The sequence below is a fragment of the Felis catus genome, chromosome A3 (genome assembly GCF_018350175.1).
Source record: "Felis catus isolate Fca126 chromosome A3, F.catus_Fca126_mat1.0, whole genome shotgun sequence".
NCBI classification, from domain to species: domain Eukaryota; kingdom Metazoa; phylum Chordata; class Mammalia; order Carnivora; family Felidae; genus Felis; species Felis catus.
This window is the reverse complement of record NC_058370.1, coordinates 29,538,645-29,557,644: the sequence shown is the minus strand read 5'-3', so window position 1 is coordinate 29,557,644 and position 19,000 is coordinate 29,538,645. Positions and strand designations below refer to the sequence as shown.

Here is a 19,000-nt window from a genome sequence, read left to right as displayed (position 1 = left end):
AGCGAGGGACTGTCCAAGGATACCCACACAAAATAATACAGCAGAGGCGGGTGTGAAATTAGGCCTACGCGGTACCCAAGTCAGCTCTCCTCTCCACCTCCAGCCACCTGACCACCCTGGGGAGCCGGCAGGAGTGGAGCACCTCAGTGCAAACCTCGGAGCTGCGCCTCCAGAACCTGCTTCCAGGTACCCAAGTGGCAAGGGCCGAAGGCAACAGCCGAGCTGGGAGCAGGTGCGAGGCGATGAGGAACTAATGAAGGAGCATAGAAGGTTCTGAGGGGCTCAGGGGGGCATGGAGGGACACGAAGGGGCCCTGAAGGTTGTTACAGGGCAGAAAGGCAAGGGGTAAGAGGTGAAAATAAGGATGAGGGGGCACAGGGGACACAAGAGGTATCAGCATCCCACAGATACGAGCCTCTGAGGGATCAGCCAGGGGTGGTCAGCATGCCCCATCCAGCCAGTCCCTTTGGGGGAATGTCCCCCAGTTCGTGGTCTGCCATCTCTTCCTACAGAACCTTGCGCTGTTGGGGAGAGTCAGCTCCCCTCAGCCCTGCTTGGTCAAGGTCTCTCTAAACCTTGAATATATACACAGATACTTTTTTTTAGTGTTTATTTTTTAGAGAGAGAGAGAGAGAGAGAGCATGAGTAGGGGAGGGTCAGAGAGAGAGGGAGACACAGATTCCAAAGCAGACCCCCAGGCTCTGAGCGAGCTGTCAGCCCAGAGCCCCACACGGGGCTCGAACCCACAAACCGCAAGATCGTGACCTGAGCCGAAGTTGGGCACCCAACCAACTGAGCCACCCAGGCGCCCTTACACAGATACTTTTTGAGCACTGACTAGGGACCAGGTGCTGTTCTAGGTCCTGAGGTGCAGCTTTGAACATATGGGTACAAGAAGCTCTTCTGGAGTGTGGCTTATCTTTGCTGGGGGGTGGGGACCCACACAGTGAACACATAACAAAACAAGATAATCTCAAAATGTTGAGTTGCCTTGAAGACAATAATAAAACAGGGTGAGAGGATAGAGTGGATGTGGAGGATGGGGCTTGCTTTCATCAGAATGGTCAGCAAAGGCTTTTGGAAACAGGTGACACTGAAAAGCAATCTGTAGAATGAGGATGCAAATTTGGTGAACCAGTGCAAAGGCCCTGAGGCTGGATGGGCCTGATGTGTCGGAGGGACTGCTAGAATGCCAGTGTGGCTGGAGGAATATGAGCCAGAAGAGCCCAGGGTGATGAGAGGGGAAAGGTGTGGGTAGGGAAGAGCCTTGTCATAAGGGCCTGGCCGGTGAAACCCCTAGGGACTTAAGGCAGGAGCAAATTGACCAAATTTTTTAAATTTTATTTTAAGGGAAGGAGGGAGGGAGGGAGAGAGAGACAGAGAGAGAGAGAGAGAGAGAGAGAGAGAGAGAGAGAGAGAGAGAACACAGTGGGGGAGGGGCAGAGAGAGGGAGAGAGAATCCCAAGCATTCAGTACCAATCCCTAGGTGGGGTTCGAACTCCCTAACCATGAGGTCATGACCTAAGCCAAACCAACAGTTTGACGCTTCACCCACTGCACCACCCAGATGCCCCAGAACTTGCCCCGATTTAACTGTGGGTGGGAGCCTCAGAAGGCTGAGATGTCCTAGTTGGGTGGCCCCTCACACCCGTCTATCAAACTTGGGTGGGGTTGGAGTCAGAGACAGAGAAGTGGCCACATTGGGCTTTGGAGGAAGAGGGAGCAGCCCTCAGGACCTGTTCAGACCCACTTCTAGCTCCACGGGAGCCTGTCCTGACCTCCCACGGCAAAGAAGCCTCAGCGTATAGTACTGTCTTTCTGCCCCTGATCTGGCCAGCCCCGTGCCTCAGGAACCCTTGGCTTTGGCGCCTTTCCTTGAGTTTTTCTAATCCCCCTTTGGTGCCTGGGACCCAGCAGTGTTTCCCAGGTGGGACACGCCAAGGCAGAAGTGAGGCCACGCGGGCTCTGACCCGGTTACTCCCGTTCTGGGGACTCTCTACCCAGAATGCTTGGGTTGGGGCAGATGCCTTGAGGCGCTCCAGGACTCGCTTCTGCGTTGGTGCTGGGTCAGTTCCTGGGGTACAGTGGGGTATTTCTTGGGAGGGATCATGGGAGACTGGGCAGCCAGAATGGTTTGGGGGTGATACAAAGTGTTTATATAGATAGAGGCCCTGCGAAAAATATTTGCTCAGGGCGGCACGCACTCCAGAGGATTCCTGGCCACCTCTGGGCATCCCTTCTTAGGTGGGGATGGCAGTATCTCCCTGGCGGGCTCCTTGCAAAGACAAAACACTGCCCAGAGGAGCACAGTGGACGCATTTCCTTCCTTCTGGGAGGCGATCTGGTGTGGGGGAATCAGAGGGGGCTGGGGAGCGGGAATGGGAAAAGGCCTGCGCTCTGGAATCCCGGGATCCGAGGCAACCAGCCAGCAAGAGACCCCGGGCTGCTGGCCCCCGGGAGGACACTGAGGTGGCGGTGGGGAAGGCAGCAGGGAGGGCCGGACGCGCGCGCATCAGGCCTCGGCCCCTCCACCCACGGCCCCAGCCCGCTGGGTATCGGCTCCCGCTCCTCTCCTCGGATTATGTAAGCCCAGAACGTGGCAGCCGGGAGAGCAAAGGAGTAGGGGAGGGCAGGGGGAAGGAAGAGAGAAGAGAGGCGGGGCCGGAGAAGGGGATGGCGGTGGGAAGCACCGCCTCTGGTTGGGCCCCTCGAGTGGTCTTTCGGAAAGATTCCCGGAGGGCTAGTCCTCCCCCCACCCCCGCTCCGCCCCCGCCCCACCCCGCGCCTTAGTTTCCCCCCCGTCTTTCTGTCCCATCCACCCTGGCAGGGGGTTTTCTGATTCTGGGTGGATTTCCCTCTCGGGTAGCAGTTTCCTCCCCAAAGATCTCAGCTTTGCTGCCTTGGCCAAGTCAGTTGGGCGCTCTGAGCCTCAGTTTACCAGTTTGTAAAATAAGGTTTGATCGAGAGGCCACGTGCAAAGCGCCTGGCACGGTGTGTGACGCCAAGTAGGTGCCCACTGTGGGGCGGGCGCCTCACAGGATTAAGTGGGATCAGGGGTGCCGAGGGGCTGTACAAACCCCAGAGGGCAGCGCACCAGCCGGGCGGGTGAGCTCGGGACGGCCGGAGGGGGCGGGGCAGGGTCGGCGGGTGCGGAGACCCGCGGCGGCCGCTCCGGGGTCTGTCGCTGGAGCACCGCCCGGGCCCTGCCCTGCCCTGCCCACCCCTCCCCTCCCGGGTCCCAGGCCCGCGGGCGTGCGGTGGGCGGGCCGGAGGCGCAGGGGGCGTGCGGCGGCGGCAGGAAGGGGCGGGGGGCTCCCGAGCGCCCGGCAGGAAGAGACAAACCCACCGACCGCAGCAGGCCCCGCGCATCCGCACCTTTGGACTCAGCCATGTGGGGTCTCCTGCTCGCCTTGGCCACCTTCGCGCCTGCCGTCGATCTGGGTCTGGGGACGCCCGGCGCCTCCGGGCTGGGCCTCGCGCCGCCCGCTACCACCAAGGCCCCGGTCTCGACCCTGGCCCCGAGTAGCAACCCGGCACAGCAGCCCTCGGGGAAGAATAACGGTGAGCGCCCGGACCGAGGGCCCGCTTCTCGGGCTAGTCGGTCACCCCACTCTCCTGTCCACTGTGTGCCGACCCTTCCCCAACACACACACACACACACACACACACGCACGCACACACACACTCACGCTCACACACTCCCTGCCTGGAGCTTGTGTGCCGACCCTTCCCCAGCGCCCGCGCGCTCTCTCTCTCTCTCTCTCTCTCTCTCTCTCTCTCTCTCTCTCCTCCCTTCCTTCCTCCCTGCCCCTTGTTACGGCTGCTGACTCAGCAGCCCTAGTTCCCGGCCAGACCAAGTCAGCGGTCCTGGGACTGGAGCCAGTAGGAGGTTGCCTCTTTCAGCCCCAAACCTTCCCTTTTCACAGATGAGAAAACTGAGACCGGAGCCAGCAGAAGGGGAGAAAGAGGGACAGACAAAAGCACCGAGACTAAATGGTGCAGAATTAGACTTAGGACAGAGAGAGCTTAAGGGCAGGGGCTGGAAGGAATGAAGGAGAGCAAGGCAGGGAGAGTGCTTTTTGCTGAGGCTGCCTGGAGGATAGGGGCGCCATCAGGGGAAGGGGAGAGGCAGGCTGCCCGACTTCCTGACTTTTCAGAAGTGAGTAGGTAGAGGAGGAAGTCAAAGGGATGGCCCCCAGGAGGGCTTCTCAGAGGAGGCAAATGAAACTGGGTCCTGCAGGGTGGATATCTCTGAATTAGGAAGAGCCAAAAAGAGAGAGTAGCGAAGAAGAAACAGTATGTGGAAAGGCATGGGTCACCAGATAGGAAAATGTACAGCCCGTTCTGGAAGTACCTATAGAGCCTGCGTGGGTGCGTGGGGAGCTAGTGGCATCTACCGTGTTCCAGGCCCTGTGCTGAGGGCGAGCAGGACACAGGCCAGCCCTGGAAAGCCTGAGCACCCAGACAAACATGAATCTGAGGACAGAACATCTCAGCCCAGAGGGCAGATGCAGCGATAAAGGCAGCCCGGAGGCTTTGGAGCAGGAGACTAAGTCTGGAGCTGAGGAAGGCTCCTGGGCTGAAATTCAAAGAATGGGAGTTAGGCAATGAGATCAGCGGTGGGGGACGGTGCGATGGAGAGGGTCAGCCCAGGCAAAGGCCTGGAGATAAAGAACTAAACTCAGCTCTTTGGAGCAACCAAATAGTTCCCAGTGGCTGGGTGTAGCTCTCCGTTGGGGAGGGTCAGCGATGAGGCTGGCCAAACACGTAGTCACGTCAAGAAGGAGAAGAAGCCAAGAACGTGCCGGGAGAGGCAGGTGGGGGTCAGACTTCAAGTCCATGCTAAGGTCTTGAGACACTTGAGGACGGGGGTGGGGGTGCTGCTAGGGGCTTGCATGCTTCTTGGGCTGGCAGACCACTCCATCTGCCCTGATGTGCCTCCCTGGTCCCCAGGGACCTCAGAACAGCACGTCCGGATTCGCTTCGTCAAGAAGAAAAAGGTCATTATAAAGAAAAGAAAGAAGCTAACTAGACCCAGACCGCTGGTGACTACCGGGCCTCCAGTGATCACCACCCCTGCGGGAGCCCTTGACCTCCCAGAGGAGAAGGAACCAGGTACTGCCCTTCCAGGGGGCCCTGCCCAAACTTGCAACCCATGGGCCACATACTGACGTCACCTTTGGCCTCATGGGCAAAGGCATGGCCCCAGCTCGCCCAGCACATGGGCAAGCGTAGGCTCGGCTTCCTACCTGCCCTGACCACTCTCTCTCTCTCTCTCTCTCTGGTCCTGTTTCACTGCTCTGTCCCTGCCCCAGGCTGCCCCCCTTTGGGCCTGGAGTCCCTGCGAGTTTCAGATAGCCAGCTCGAGGCATCCAGCAGCCAGTCCTTTGGCCTTGGACCACACCGGGGACGGCTCAACATCCAGGTCAGCAGTCCTGGGTCCAATTAGGGCAACCCCTAGGAACTTCTTCCCTTCACCTCCCCAGGCACTATCCTGGCCCACCCTATACTGTTCACCTGGGTCTGATGGCCATGTCCTGTGCCCACAGTCAGGCCTGGAGGATGGTGATCTCTATGATGGGGCCTGGTGTGCTGAGCCTCAGGATGCTGAGCCGTGGTTTCAGGTGGATGCCAGGCACCCCACCCGCTTCTCGGGCATTATCACACAGGGCAGGAACTCTGTCTGGAGGTGAGGCAGGCTAGCCCAGTCCAGGAAGTCACGGGCAGACTCGGGAGGGTTGGGGTGGGAGTCCTGAGGCCACGGAGGATCTCTCCCGACCTCTCCTGCCAGGTACGACTGGGTCACATCATACAAGGTCCAGTTCAGCAATGACAGCCGGACGTGGTGGGGGAGCAGGAACCGTAGCAGTGGGATGGATGCGGTGAGTGGTCCCATGGGGGCTGGGCCCCACTGTAGGGTACTAGGCTGGGCTGGGGCTCCTCCGAGGTCAAGGAACAGACGCCCACTCAGCATCCTAGGAGAAAGGGGGTTGTTGTCAAGATGTGTGGCACCCACCAGGCAGCCTTGGGGCCAAGCTGCTTTGGAATATGCCTACCTCCTCCCCAGATACTTTCTCCACGGGGTGGGTCCGCTTCATGCTGTAGCTTCCTGCTGGAACACCCTTTCTGGTCGATGGGCCTCAGGCCCTTGCGCCACTTCTCACCTCCCCGCCGCTCTGGCTTTCCCATCTCACGGACCCCTTTTTATACCAGGCTACAGTGTGAGGCCTGGTCACCTTTAGGACTGGCTGTTCCTGAGCGATGGGGCCATATTGGTCTAATAAGCTGCGACCCAGCCAGAAAGCATGGTTGCCTAGAGCGGCCTGTTGGCAGGGGGTAGGAGGGGTGGGCGGGCGGTCTGTGTTTGACAGAGAGTGCAGGTCTCCAGGCAAGCCCGCCAGGGTGGGTTTGGTGGTGAGCTCGGAGGCCTGAGCTCCTTCTCTGCTTCCGGGCCAGGCTGCTGGGGTTTGAGCAGTCTCATTAAAGGACTCGATGCCCCCAGGTATTTCCTGCCAATTCAGACCCAGAGACACCGGTGCTGAACCTCCTGCCTGAGCCCCAGGTGGCCCGCTTCATTCGCCTGCTGCCCCAGACCTGGCTCCAGGGAGGCGATTCCTGCCTCCGGGCAGAGATCCTGGCCTGCCCTGTCTCAGGTGGGCAGTCGGACAAGGGCTGGATGAGCAGGGTAAAAACCTCCGCTGTGGACTCCCCCTTGACCATGAATTCATTCTCCACCAGATCCTAACGACCTATTCCCTAAGGCCCCTGCACTGGGATCCTCTGATCCTTTGGACTTCCGGCATCACAATTACAAGGCCATGAGGAAGGTCAGACATGAACTCCTATGACCCAGGAGGGAGGAGCTGCCTAGCTCAGGTCCCCTTCCCACCAGGGCCTAAGCTGCTATGACTGTCCTCATGTCCCCACTCCCCCTACTGTCTCATCCTTCTCGCCTGTTGACCCCTAAACTCTGCCCCGGTTTCCTTTGCTGTGGTATTTCCCTCATCCTAACCCTTCCTTCTGGTCTGCTATTGCTCTGGTCCTATTCGGTGCCACGGTGCCCCATCTGTGTGGGCCACCACTGGTTTTTGTGAGCCCTTCCATGGCCTCATGTGGTATGACCCTTGGGTCTAATCCTCCCGTGCCCCATGCCGTGCCATACTCTGCCCCCGCCCACCCCCCCCAGCTGATGAAGCAGGTGAACGAGCAGTGCCCCAACGTCACCCGCATCTACAGCATTGGGAAGAGCCACCAGGGCCTGAAGCTGTACGTGATGGAAATGTCGGACCACCCTGGCCAACATGAGCTGGGTACTGGCAGGTTCTGGGCAGGGAGAGGTAGGCACAGGGAAGGGTTGTGGGCGCGAGCCCACGTGGAGCCCCTGTGTTCCCAGGAGAGCCCGAGGTGCGCTATGTGGCCGGCATGCATGGGAATGAGGCCCTGGGGCGGGAGTTGCTCCTGCTTCTGATGCAGTACCTGTGCCGTGAGTTCCTGCGAGGGGACCCGCGGGTGACCCGGCTGCTCACCGAGACACGTATTCACCTGCTGCCCTCCATGAACCCTGATGGTTACGAGACTGCCTTTCGCCGGGTAGGCCGCCTGGCTTGAGGGCCACCCCGCTCCTTCTGCCCTGATGCCTGCTTGGCTTGAACAGGCCCCTTCCCTGGCAGGGCTCGGAGCTGGTAGGCTGGGCAGAGGGCCGCTGGAACCAGCAGGGCATTGACCTTAACCATAATTTTGCTGACCTCAACACACCGCTGTGGGAAGCAGAGGATGACGGGCTAGTGCCTGACACCGTCCCCAACCATCACCTGCCACTGCCCACTTACTACACCCTGCCCAACGCCACCGTGAGTATTCTGGGGAAGTGGCGGAGGGTCGTCGGGGGGCTCTTGTCTCTGTCTCCCACCTCACCCCACCTGACCCTGTCTAGGTGGCCCCCGAAACGCGGGCAGTGATCGAGTGGATGGAGCGGATCCCCTTTGTGCTGAGCGCCAACCTCCACGGGGGTGAGCTCGTGGTGTCCTACCCGTTCGACATGACTCGGACCCCGTGGGCTGCCCGTGAACTCACGCCCACCCCGGATGATGCCGTATTCCGCTGGCTCAGCACCGTCTATGCTGGCACTAACCGGGCCATGCAGGACCCAGACCGCCGACCCTGCCACAGCCAAGACTTCTCCTTGCACGGCAACATCATCAACGGCGCTGACTGGCACACAGTCCCCGGGAGTACGTGCCTCAGGGTAGAGTTAGCCCTGGCCCCAGAACCCTGTCCCCGTGAGACAGTCTGCTCGGTCCGCGTAGAGCAGCGGTGTTGACCATCCCTCCGGGAAGTGTCTCACAGAGGAGGGCTACCAGGCGGGCAGGGCTCCCTCCCCCCACTTAGGCTCCAGTATCCATGGCCACCCTAGGTATGAATGACTTCAGCTACCTGCACACCAACTGCTTTGAGGTCACCGTGGAGCTGTCCTGTGACAAGTTTCCTCACGAGAACGAGCTGCCCCAGGAGTGGGAGAACAACAAAGATGCCCTCCTCACCTACCTGGAGCAGGTTGGATCCGAATCCCCCCCGACCCTGGCCTGCCGTGGTCTGCTGTCCGTGTAGGGTTGCAGCTCCCACCGGCGGCGGGGGGGGGGGGGGGGCTTCCAGGGTCCGACCGGACGTGCTGACTCACAGAGGCCTTGGGTCACACTTGGTATCAGATTGACCTGGAGGGTTAGAGCACTGAAAGCACAGTCTGCCGGCCGGGAGGTGTAGACCGCACAGCAGTATAGACCCGGGTCCCCGGAGCTGTCCCAGAGCTGTCTTGGGAGAGCTGTTCTCAGAAAAGACCCATTATTCAAGTGCAGGGGGTGTCCTGGCATAGACGGGTCGCATCCCACAGGAACTATATCCCTTGTGATGGCTCTGTGAGTATGGTTTCCAAAGGTTCCAAAATGACAAGCCCTATGTCAAGGGTCGCTGAACTTGGGGAAACCCAAAGATGAGCCTTCCTACCAGGTGTTTGTAGTTCTCCCAGTCCAGATGCATTTTATCCATCAGGAGTTTTATTTTATTTTATTTTATTTTATTTTATTTTATTTTATTTTTATTATTTTTTTATTTTTATTTTATTTTATTTTATTTTTTTAACGTTTATTTATTTTGGAGACAGAGAGAGACAGAGCATGAACGGGGGAGGGACAGAGAGAGAGGGAGACACAGAATCGGAAGCAGGCTCCAGGCTCTGAGCCATCAGCCCAGAGCCCGACGCAGGGCTTGAACTCACGGACCGCGAGATGGTGACCTGAGCTGAAGTCGGACACTTAACCGACTGAGCCACCCAGGCGCCCCCCTTTTTTTTTTTTAATTTTTTTTTTTCAACGTTTATTTATTTTTGGGACAGAGAGAGACAGAGCATGAACGGGGGAGGGGCAGAGAGAGAGGGAGACACAGAATCGGAAACAGGCTCCAGGCTCTGAGCCATCAGCCCAGAGCCCGACACGGGGCTCGAACTCACGGACCGCGAGGTGGTGACCTGAGCTGAAGTCGGACGCTTAACCGACTGAGCCACCCAGGCGCCCCCCCCCTTTTTTTTTAAAACATATATTTATTTTTGAGAGAGAGAGCATGCACGTGAGCAGTGGAAAGGCAGAAAGAGAGGGGGACAGAGGATCCAAAGTGGGCTCTGTGTTGAGAGCAGAGAGCCCGATGTGGGGCTCGAACGCACAAACTGAGAACGTGACCTGAGCCGAAATTGGACGCTTAACCGACTGAGCCACCCAGGTGCCCCCATCAGGAGTTACTTTTACCAAGGTATTGCCACCTAGGAACATAGACATGCCATCTTCAAGTCTGCCGTGAACAGAGCTGGAAAATGAGATGAAGGTCACACCTCGTGCAGAAAGAAAAGGGTTTTGATAGCCTTTTCCCGCACAGGTGCGAGTGGGCATTGCAGGAGTTGTGCGGGACAAGGACACAGAACTCGGGATTGCCGATGCTGTCATTTCTGTGGACGGGATTAACCACGATGTAACGACAGGTGTGTCGGGGAGGGGATGGCGGAGGTGTGGGAGGCCTTTAGGCAGGGTCAGAAGCTGAGGATCACTGGATCCTGATCGTGACCTTCACTCTTGTCAGCATGGGGCGGGGATTACTGGCGCCTGCTGACCCCAGGGGACTATATGGTGACCGCCAGTGCGGAGGGCTATCACTCAGTGACGAGGAGCTGCCGGGTCACCTTTGAAGAGGGCCCAGTGCCCTGCAATTTCCACCTCACCAAGACTCCCAAACAAAGACTTCGAGAACTGCTCGCCTCCGGGGCCAAAGTGCCCCCAGACCTTCGGAGGCGTCTGGAGCGCCTGAGGGGGCAGAAGAATTAACACCTCCAGGTGAACAGCCCCAGAGCCTTGGGCAGGCTGGACCTGTCCAGAACTGAAAGCGGGAGGGACAGAGTGGGGGGAGAGGTGCTGAGGCTCATTAAAGCTACTTGGTACCTCAGGCAGCCTTCCTGCGGTCTCTGTGTCCCAGGTCCCGCCCCTGGGCCAGGCCTCGGCTTCCCCTCCTCCCCGATCCTAGTCCACACACGCTGGCAGGCTCTCATCAGATGACTTCTGGAGAAATGGTGTGGAAAGAGGATCCCGCCCGGGTTCTTGAACCTAGGGCTTGCCAGAGCAACTCCTCCGTCAATCAGCTTCTGCAGCAGGAACCATTGCAGTGCTCAGACCCAAGCATGCATGCAAGGCGTCAAGGATAAACAGTGCCCTCCCAGCCTCCCGGGGTTCACCGTCAGGAGAGGGGACAGTTTGGCACGGCGCAGGCCATGCTGTGGGAGCACGGACGGGATTACATACGTGGGTGTGAAATAACGGCAGCGCAGTCAAAAGGTCAAGGATGCAACAGATGGGAAGGTTCTCGGAGGTTAGATGGGAGGCGGCCCAAGTGTGGGGTATGGACCGAGAGCTCCAAGGAGAGACAAGACGAGGAAGACAGAACAGCGGGGGACATTAGAATTTGCTCCACCAGCGCTCTTTGGGGGGTGTTGGTAAATGACAAGATTTGATTCGTTTCCTTCAGACTGAAGGGCAAATTATGTGTCAGTCTTGCGAGGGAAATAGCCCACTTAGGTATTTTAAGCAGAGGAAAATTTAATGCTGGGCATTGGCTATAAAGGTTTTGGAAGAGCCGGATGAGAAAAAGAGAGAAAGGAGTTTTACCTGAAAATCAGGCCACTTACCGTTTGCAGCCACTTTGCCATGGTCACTTGTCATGGCTCGAGGCTGAAGCAGAATAATTTCTTCCTTCCTTCCACTTTCTAGTCTCCAACCTCCAAAATCCACTGGCAAAATCTAACTGTAACTGGGGCGCCCGGCTGGCTCAGTCAGTGGAGCGTGCAACCCTTGATCTCGGGGTCGTGAGTTCCAGCCCCATGTTGGGCATAGAGATTACTTAAAGAAATAAAATGTTCAGAAAAATCTAACTGTGCCCTAGCTTGCAAAGAAACCCACAAAATGTAGTTTCCAGGCGCCCCCCCCCCCCCCCCGCCTGCCCTGCAGTTTAGAGAAGAGCTTGTAAGGGGCAATTACTAACGTGTAGATTCAACACAAAGACATCCATATAGCCTTTCGTTAGGCAAGCTGTGCCTTAGTGTGGGCTGTTGTATTGTCTCTGTTTCTAGAGCTGTTTCCGTCCCTCATATTTTCTTTTAACAAAATGCTTATTTATTTTTGAGAGAGAGAAAGAGAAAGCATGGGGGAGGGGCAGAGGGAGACAGATCTGGAACCGGTTCTGCAGTGTCAGCAGTGAGCCCGATGCAGGGCTCCCAACTCACAAACCGTGAGATCATGACCTGAGCCGAGGTCAGACACTTAGCTGCCTGAACCTCCCAGGTTTGGCACCCCAAGCCTCTCATAGTTTCAATCTCAGATCACCGGGAGGAATTCAGTGCCACAGGTCCCATCTCCCTGCTCCCCACTGCCAGCATCATCTTTTTCCCAAAACAAGAAGAGATGGTTTTTATTCGTCAAAGCTGAAGATACATAATGAAAACTGCACTTAAGAGCCCAGCTTATTGGCTGAGTGGTTTACAAGACGGGACTCAACTCTAGACTATAATAAACTCACTTCCAATGTAGAGATACACGCACCTCGAAAGTAAAAGGCTGAAAAAGAGGGATGCCTGGGTGGCTCAGTCGGTTAAGCGTCCAACTTTGGCTCAGGTCATGATCTCACAGTTTGTGGGTTCGAGCCCCGCCTTGGGCTCTGTGCTGACAGCTCAGACCCCTGGAGCCTGCTTCTGATTCTGTGTCTCCCTCTCTCTCGCCCTCCCCCACTTGCCCTGTGTGTGTCTCTCTCTCTCTCAAAAATAAACATTAAAAAAAAATTTTTTTTTCAACATTGATTTATTTTGGGGACAGAGAGAGACAGAGCATGAACGGGGGAGGGGCAGAGAGAGAGGGAGACACAGAATCGGAAACAGGCTCCAGGCTCTGAGCCATCAGCCCAGAGCCCGACGCGGGGCTCGAACTCACGGACCGCGAGATCGTGACCTGGCTGAAGTCGGACGCTTAACCGACTGCGCCACCCAGGCGCCCTAAAAAAAATTTTTAAAAAGGTTGAAAAAGGTACATTATGCAAACATTAATCAAAAGAAAGCAGGAGTGGCTTTTTTTTCCCTAAAGATTTTATGTATCTATTTACATTTATTTATTTATTTATTTATTTATTTTGAGAGAGAGAAAGCACAAGTTGGGGAGGGGCAGAGAGAGAGAGAGAGGGAGGGAGGGAATCCCAAGCAGGATCTGCCCTGTCCATGCATAGCCTGAAATGGGGCTCGAACCCACCAACCGTGAGATCATGACCTGAGCCGAAGTCAGACGCTTAACTGACTGAGCCATCCCGGTGCCCCATGAAGATTTTATTTTTGAGTAATCTCTACACCCAACGTGGCGCTTGAACCCACAACCCCAGATCCAGTGTGCCCCGCCGACTGAGCCAGCCAGGTGCTGCGGGAGCGGCTCTCTTAACGTGAGCTAAAGTTGACTTCAGGACAAAGTGACCTTTCTGTATGCATTTTAGATTTAGCGGTTCGGAGGGAGAAACAGAGCAGGTTCAGTGTTTTTTGTTTTGTTTTGGAAATTGGCTCTTGAGCATGAAAAGGGAAGCAGGCCTTGATGCCAAGATGACGTCTTGGCAAGAGACTAGAGGGATAGCAAGGGTGCCAGCCCTTCCCCTCCTCTCGGGACCCACTGAAGGTCACCTGATCTGGGAGGTGGGGAAAGGAAACTGGGCCCGACCTGGGTGGGGAGGGGAAAGGACAGGCCTAAGAGGATGGGCGGCTTGCACAGGCATCTGTCCCAACAACCTGGGGCCCTGGGTCAGCAGGGCCGGTGTAGACACTACCCATCACCTCTTAATGAGTGGCTGCTCTTGAGTCAACGGCCCCACTAGCCGTGGGTCCCGCTCTGCTACAGAGTGCTGTGGGCGTCGTCTGTCCTTCCTGTTTGTCAACAGCCCAGGACGCTCCCCCTCTTGAGACAGAGGGGGAGTCCTTGTCACCGGAGTAGTGGTGCTCTGAAGGCCTAGCCCCTGTTCTCCAGGTGCTGGCGATGGGGATGGTGGAGGCCCTCAGCGTCGCATCCAGAACCTTCTCACCAGCCGGCGCACCCATCCCTCGAGTGCAGGGCGTGTCGGCTACTGACAGCTCGTAGCTTCTCTCGAGTACTGCTCTTAGCCAAACGGGAGCCTCTTGACACTGGGGTCACATGCTTTGGCAGCCTGTAGCCGGCGACTGACTGGCACGGAGCCATCAGAGCTATCTCCTTGCCACCGAGAGGGTCCAACGTGGTGGCCTTCAAGCTCCAGAGGTCCCCATTGGGATCGTGTCAGACTCCTGCTGAGACCACATTCTTAGCTCTTTCCCCTGCCCTCTTCTGCTCCCCTCACTGCTTTTCTTCCAGAGAGCCCTTTCACCAGCACCCACGTCCCCACTTTAGCTCTGTTTCAGGGGATCCCACCCAAGGGACTAGGCTTACGGCAAGTGCTGAGTAAACGGGGGGCTCTGATGGCAGGGTAGCCCCCCCCTCCCCCAGTGTGGGTTTTGCTGAAGGAATTCGAGGCCTTGCTGGGGTTCTTCCTCCTGCTCTGACAGGCCTCACTCTGCACATACACACACGGGCCCAGACAGCTCCCTGTGACCCCCTCCTCCCTCAACTTCTGCTCCTGAACTGCTCCCCCAAGGAAGCAGGTGTGAAGGACTTCTGTCAACCTTGAGGCTTCATTATGAGCTTCCGGTCTTCGGGTGAGACCGAGAGAGGGGGTCGTCCCTGCCTCACTCAACAAGAGGGCAGTGAGGTGCCCGGTGGTCTCGGTAACTGCTCCTGGCCCGGCCCGACCCCGTCGGGCTCCGTGCTGCGGAACGGGCCGGGGCACCGTTGAGAGGCCTGCCAAGTTTGGGCCTCCTCGGCAGCCACCCCACCACATTCCACCCGGCGGCCACAGTTTGTCTTGGCAAGATGGCCTTCTGGGCCTGGCTCCCAGAAGGGCCTAGGGAGCAGCCCCAGACAAACCAGCTTTCACCACAGAAGCCGAAGCCTGAGTCCACGCCAGCCCCAGAGTGGCCGGGCCTTCCTCCACCCACCTGAAGGTAAACTCGGATTCTGGGTGAGTGGGCGGAAGCGTGGAGGGGAGCCAGGCTCCCAGGTGAGTGGAACCCCAAGAGGGCCATCAGGGACAGGGACCCAGGCCAGGGGGGGCTTTCCTGGACTCACGGGATGGCTGCCAGACTGTGGAGCGTCCCTTGGCCACAGTGCCAGATACACGGCCCTTCGCAGCCCTGCCACGGAGATGCGTCCACGCTTCCCCTCTCCCAGTGGCTCAGGAGCTTCCCCCAGCTCCGCCGGGAGCCCTGGCAGCCCTGTCCGCCCGCCTGAGGGGTGCACTGCACAGCCAGGGGTACATCAGAAGCCGCTTTCGTTCCCAGGCTGGCAGGGGATGCATGGGGAAGGAGAGGCTTTGAAGAAACAAGATGGCAGGTTGCTGGGCCCCAAGGAACAACAGACCTGCTGAAGCATTTTTCCTTCCCCTTTTAAACACTTGGCTCCTACTCTCTCAAGGAATAAAATTACCTAAAGAATGTGCCCCCAAAATGGCCTTGTCTGTGTTATTGTCCTGGTGCGAAGCCTTTTCTGTATCTTTTGAGTCGGGAGATCTCTTCCGTTCTGTCTCCAGTGGCGGGGGGTGGGGGTGTCTGTGCCGCCAGAACCCCCTTGGCAGTCCTCGCAGCTCTAAACCCAGAACCACGCCATCTGCCCAGGGCTGCCACTCCGCTCCCCTGCAAGCCCCCTGCTTGGCAAGGCAGGGAGATTTGGGCCCCTTTCCCTTTGGGAAGTAAGTGGAGGCAGGGTCTTCTGGAAAGACGGCCCACGAGTGCCCTTCTGCAATTCCAGTAAAGGGGACCCAAAGCCAGGAGTCCAGCTAGGGGGAGACAGGTTAGAGTTGAGGTAGAATGACTTAGGGAGACATTAATTTACATGTGTTCTTTTGTGTTTGCAGCCCTGCTCCCAGAAGGTAGCATGGCAGGGTGATGTACCCCGGCGGTTTGCAGGACTCGGCATTTTGTTTCCCAGAAACCTATCTTCCTGAGAAATGGGGGAGGTGAGGGCCAATGAGTGCCTTCTGGGAAGAGCAGTAGAGAGAGAGAGCAATGAAAGGAGAGACAGATTGAGATTGAGACTGAAAGAGAGAGAGGGAGGGAGAGAGGTGAAAGGAGGGAGATTGAGACTGAGACTGAAAGAGAGAGAGAGAGATTGAGGGAAACAGGGGAGGGACTACCTATTAACAAATGGTATCTCCTGGGTAAAGGATGGGAGTTCACCGTCAAATGCATAAGTAGACAGTTAATGCGATGGCTTAACATCACACATACAGTGAATGCAATTCAGCACGTTAACAAAATAATGGAGAAAGTCATGTGATGATCTCAAGATATGCAGAAAAGCATTTGATTAAATTAAATGATTTAAATAATTAAAAAAAATTTTAAAGAAAATTAGGAATAAAAGGATATCTATAAAACCAAACATGATATTAATGATGAAAAGTCTAAGTTTGCCTTTTGAGGTCAGGAACAAAACAAAGATGTCCACTATTACTCCTTTTATTCAACAGTGAATTAAGGGTCCAACCAGTGCATTTAGGTAAGAAAAAGAAATAAGGACTGGAAATGAAGAAGTAAACTGTCCTTTGTAGCTAAGAAAATCCAAGAAAATCTATGGATAAAGTATTACTATATGTGAGTTAAGCAAGGTTGCTGGGTATAAGGTTATTATTCAAAAATCAGTTGCATACACACAACAAACAGTGAAATTAAGAAAATATTATTTATAATAGCATAAAGTAATCCAATACCGAGGAATAAATGAAAGATGTGTAAGACAGAGGCCTATAAAATATTATTAAGAGGAGTTTTAAAAGAAATAAGTGACGGAATATACAATATCCATAGATTGAAACACTCAGTATATCAAAGACATTAATTCCCCATTAACTGCTCTACAAATTTACAGATGCAATGCCAAGGAAAATTCAGCAGGTTTTTAAAATAGAAATTAATGAACTGATTATAACATTAGTATGGAAGTGCAAAGGACCAAGTGTGGCCGAGATAATCATGAAGAACTAAGCTGGACAATTTGCCATACTAGATATCAAAAGTTACTATAAATCTAACGTAATTAAGATAGTGTGGTATTGGTGTAAATATAAACAAAAAGACCAGTGGATCAGAATAGAGAATCCAGAACAGACCTATACATATATGGACATTTGGTTCATGATAAATTCATTTGATTCATTCACCCACTGTGGTGCGGTGGGTAAAAGTTGGTCATTTCAATAAATGGAGCTGAGCCAACTGAGCATCCATACAAAAACAATTAAACGGAACTCCTCGCTCATACCATGCACAAAAATGTCTTCTTGATTTGGGGGTAGGTAAAGATTTCTTAAAAGGATACAAGAAGTGGGGGCACCTAGGTGGCTTAGTTGGTTGAGTGTCCAACTTTTATTTTTAATGTTTATTTTGAGAGATGGGGAGAAGCAGAGAGAGAGAGAACCTCAAGCAGGCTCTGCACTGTCATTGCAGAGCCCCATCCAGGGCTCGATCCCTCGAACCATGAGATCATGACCTGAGCTGAAATCAAGAGTTGGATGCTTAACTGACTGAGCCATCCATGTGCCCCAAGCACAGGACTCTAGATTTTGACTCAGATCACGATCTCACGTTTCCTGGGATCAAACCCTGAGTCAGGCTCCATGCTGAGTGTGGAGGCTGCTTAAGATTCTCTCCCCCTCTCTCTCTCTCTCTCTCCCTGTGCTCCTCCCCCTTTCATGTTTCACTCTCTCTCTCTCAAAAAAAAAAAAAAAAACTACCAAAAAACAACCATAAATAAATGATTGATAACTTAGACTACATTCAGTTGAGAAGTTCTGGTCATTAAAAATCTCATAATGAGGGGTGCCTGGCTGTATCAGTTGGAAGGGCATGAGACTCGTGATCTTGGGTTGTGATGAGCCCCACATTGGGTGTAGAGATTACTTTAAGAAATTTTAAATCTCATAATGAGAGTGAAGAGAAAGAGAATGTTCAGGAAACAATAGGAGAATGAGTCCACAGGGATAGTCAATGCTGCACACACATCAGGACCCACGCGTTGGGGGTCTTCTTGTGAACACCAGTCTTCAAGCATGGTGGCCTCAAGGAGGTGGCCCATTTCCTTCCACTGGGTGTTATTACTGCCACCGAATGGTAGCAGAGGAAGGAAGGTCAAGGGTATAGGTGCAAAGGCGTGAGTAGGGAGGCAGGAGGGGCCACCCTAGGTTAGGGGCTAGAGACTTCAGAGAAACACGGTCTGTGAAGAGCCCATGAGAAAGACACTGTGATGTATGAACTTTCTTTTTAAAGTCTATTTATTTTGAGAGAGAGAGAGAGAGAGAGAGAGAGAGAGAGGTGTAGAGAGAAGGAGAGAGAGAATCCCAGACGGGCTCCACACGGTCAGTGCAGAGCCCGGCAGAGCCCAATGTGAGGGTCGAACTCACGAACCATGAGATCATGACCTGAGCCAAAACCAAGAGTCGGACTCTTAACTGACTGAGCCACCCAGGCGCCCCTGAACTTTTTCTTATTTAGGGAAGTTATCCCAGGGAAGAGAAAAGATATCTGGGGGTCCATTCGAACCACCTCAAGGATGTTCAATGCTTACCTCATTCTAAAATTGATCACGCAGGGGCCCCTGGCAACTCAGTAAAGCGTGTAACTCTTGATCTCGGGGTTGTGAATTTGAGCCCCACGTTGGGTGTAGAGATTCCTTAAAAAAATAAACTCTTTAAAAAATAATAATAAAATAAAATTGACCATGCAGTGGGAAAACAGACCTTAGAGGTTACTCTGGCCAAAGTCTTCTAGTCCATCTTCAAGGGCATGAAGCTTTATTGTTTTAGCTTTCACATTTGGATCCAGAATCCACCTAGAATTAATTTTTGTGTATGGTGTGAGGCAGAGGTCAAGTTTAATTTTTTCATCTGAATATCCAATGGACTCAATGTCATTTATTGAAAAGACTGTCTTTTCCCCAAATGCATGGCACTTCTTGTTTTTCTGGGAGAATTTTTTTTTTGGAAGAAGAAGGGCCCTGCCAATATAGGTACAGGTGGGGAGAAGGGCATTTTGCAGAAGCCAGGAGGAGGGCTGGTCAAAGCTGCTGCCCAGCTCTGCTTGAGTCAGGGAAGCCTGTCCACAGTGGGTCCTGCCTGAGCTACACGCAGCCCCAAAGGTCGCCAGATCCCCAGGGTAGGATGCAGAACACAGCAGCTGGGTTCTGTCGGGAAACCGGTGGCAGGAAGGCAGAGAACTTCCTGGAGATGCTCCCTCTCCAAAGGGCTAGGAGTGGAGGCTGTTGGTGGCTTGCCCATATCCCTTCGGACTTATAGTCCAGTTCCGGTACCTGCTTGCAACATCCTA

General features: G+C 54.8%; 1 protein-coding gene and 1 long non-coding RNA gene across 3 annotated transcripts; both read left to right on the top strand.

Moving 5' to 3' along the window:
* Window positions 1-3,301: 3,301 nt before the first annotated feature.
* On the top strand, window positions 3,302-10,482 carry CPXM1 (carboxypeptidase X, M14 family member 1). 2 transcript variants are annotated; one of them, XM_006929918.4, is made up of 14 exons: window positions 3,302-3,561; window positions 4,963-5,115; window positions 5,316-5,425; window positions 5,550-5,689; window positions 5,792-5,882; window positions 6,503-6,653; window positions 6,739-6,827; window positions 7,187-7,310; window positions 7,394-7,590; window positions 7,671-7,850; window positions 7,934-8,231; window positions 8,414-8,553; window positions 9,922-10,024; window positions 10,123-10,482. In XM_006929918.4, the coding sequence occupies exons 1-14, from the start codon at window positions 3,390-3,392 to the stop codon at window positions 10,362-10,364; spliced, it is 2,190 nt and encodes a 729-aa protein (XP_006929980.1). In that variant the 5' UTR covers window positions 3,302-3,389; the 3' UTR covers window positions 10,365-10,482. The 2 variants fall into 2 exon arrangements, with proteins under 2 accessions (XP_006929980.1, XP_003983774.1); XM_003983725.5 differs by having other exon boundaries at window positions 3,303-3,561; window positions 4,954-5,115.
* A 2,383-nt stretch (window positions 10,483-12,865) lies between these two features.
* LOC123384348 lies at window positions 12,866-15,128 on the top strand. The gene is made up of 2 exons (XR_006595315.1): window positions 12,866-14,626; window positions 14,963-15,128. It is a non-coding gene; the product is annotated as an uncharacterized LOC123384348 (long non-coding RNA).
* Window positions 15,129-19,000: the final 3,872 nt, after the last annotated feature.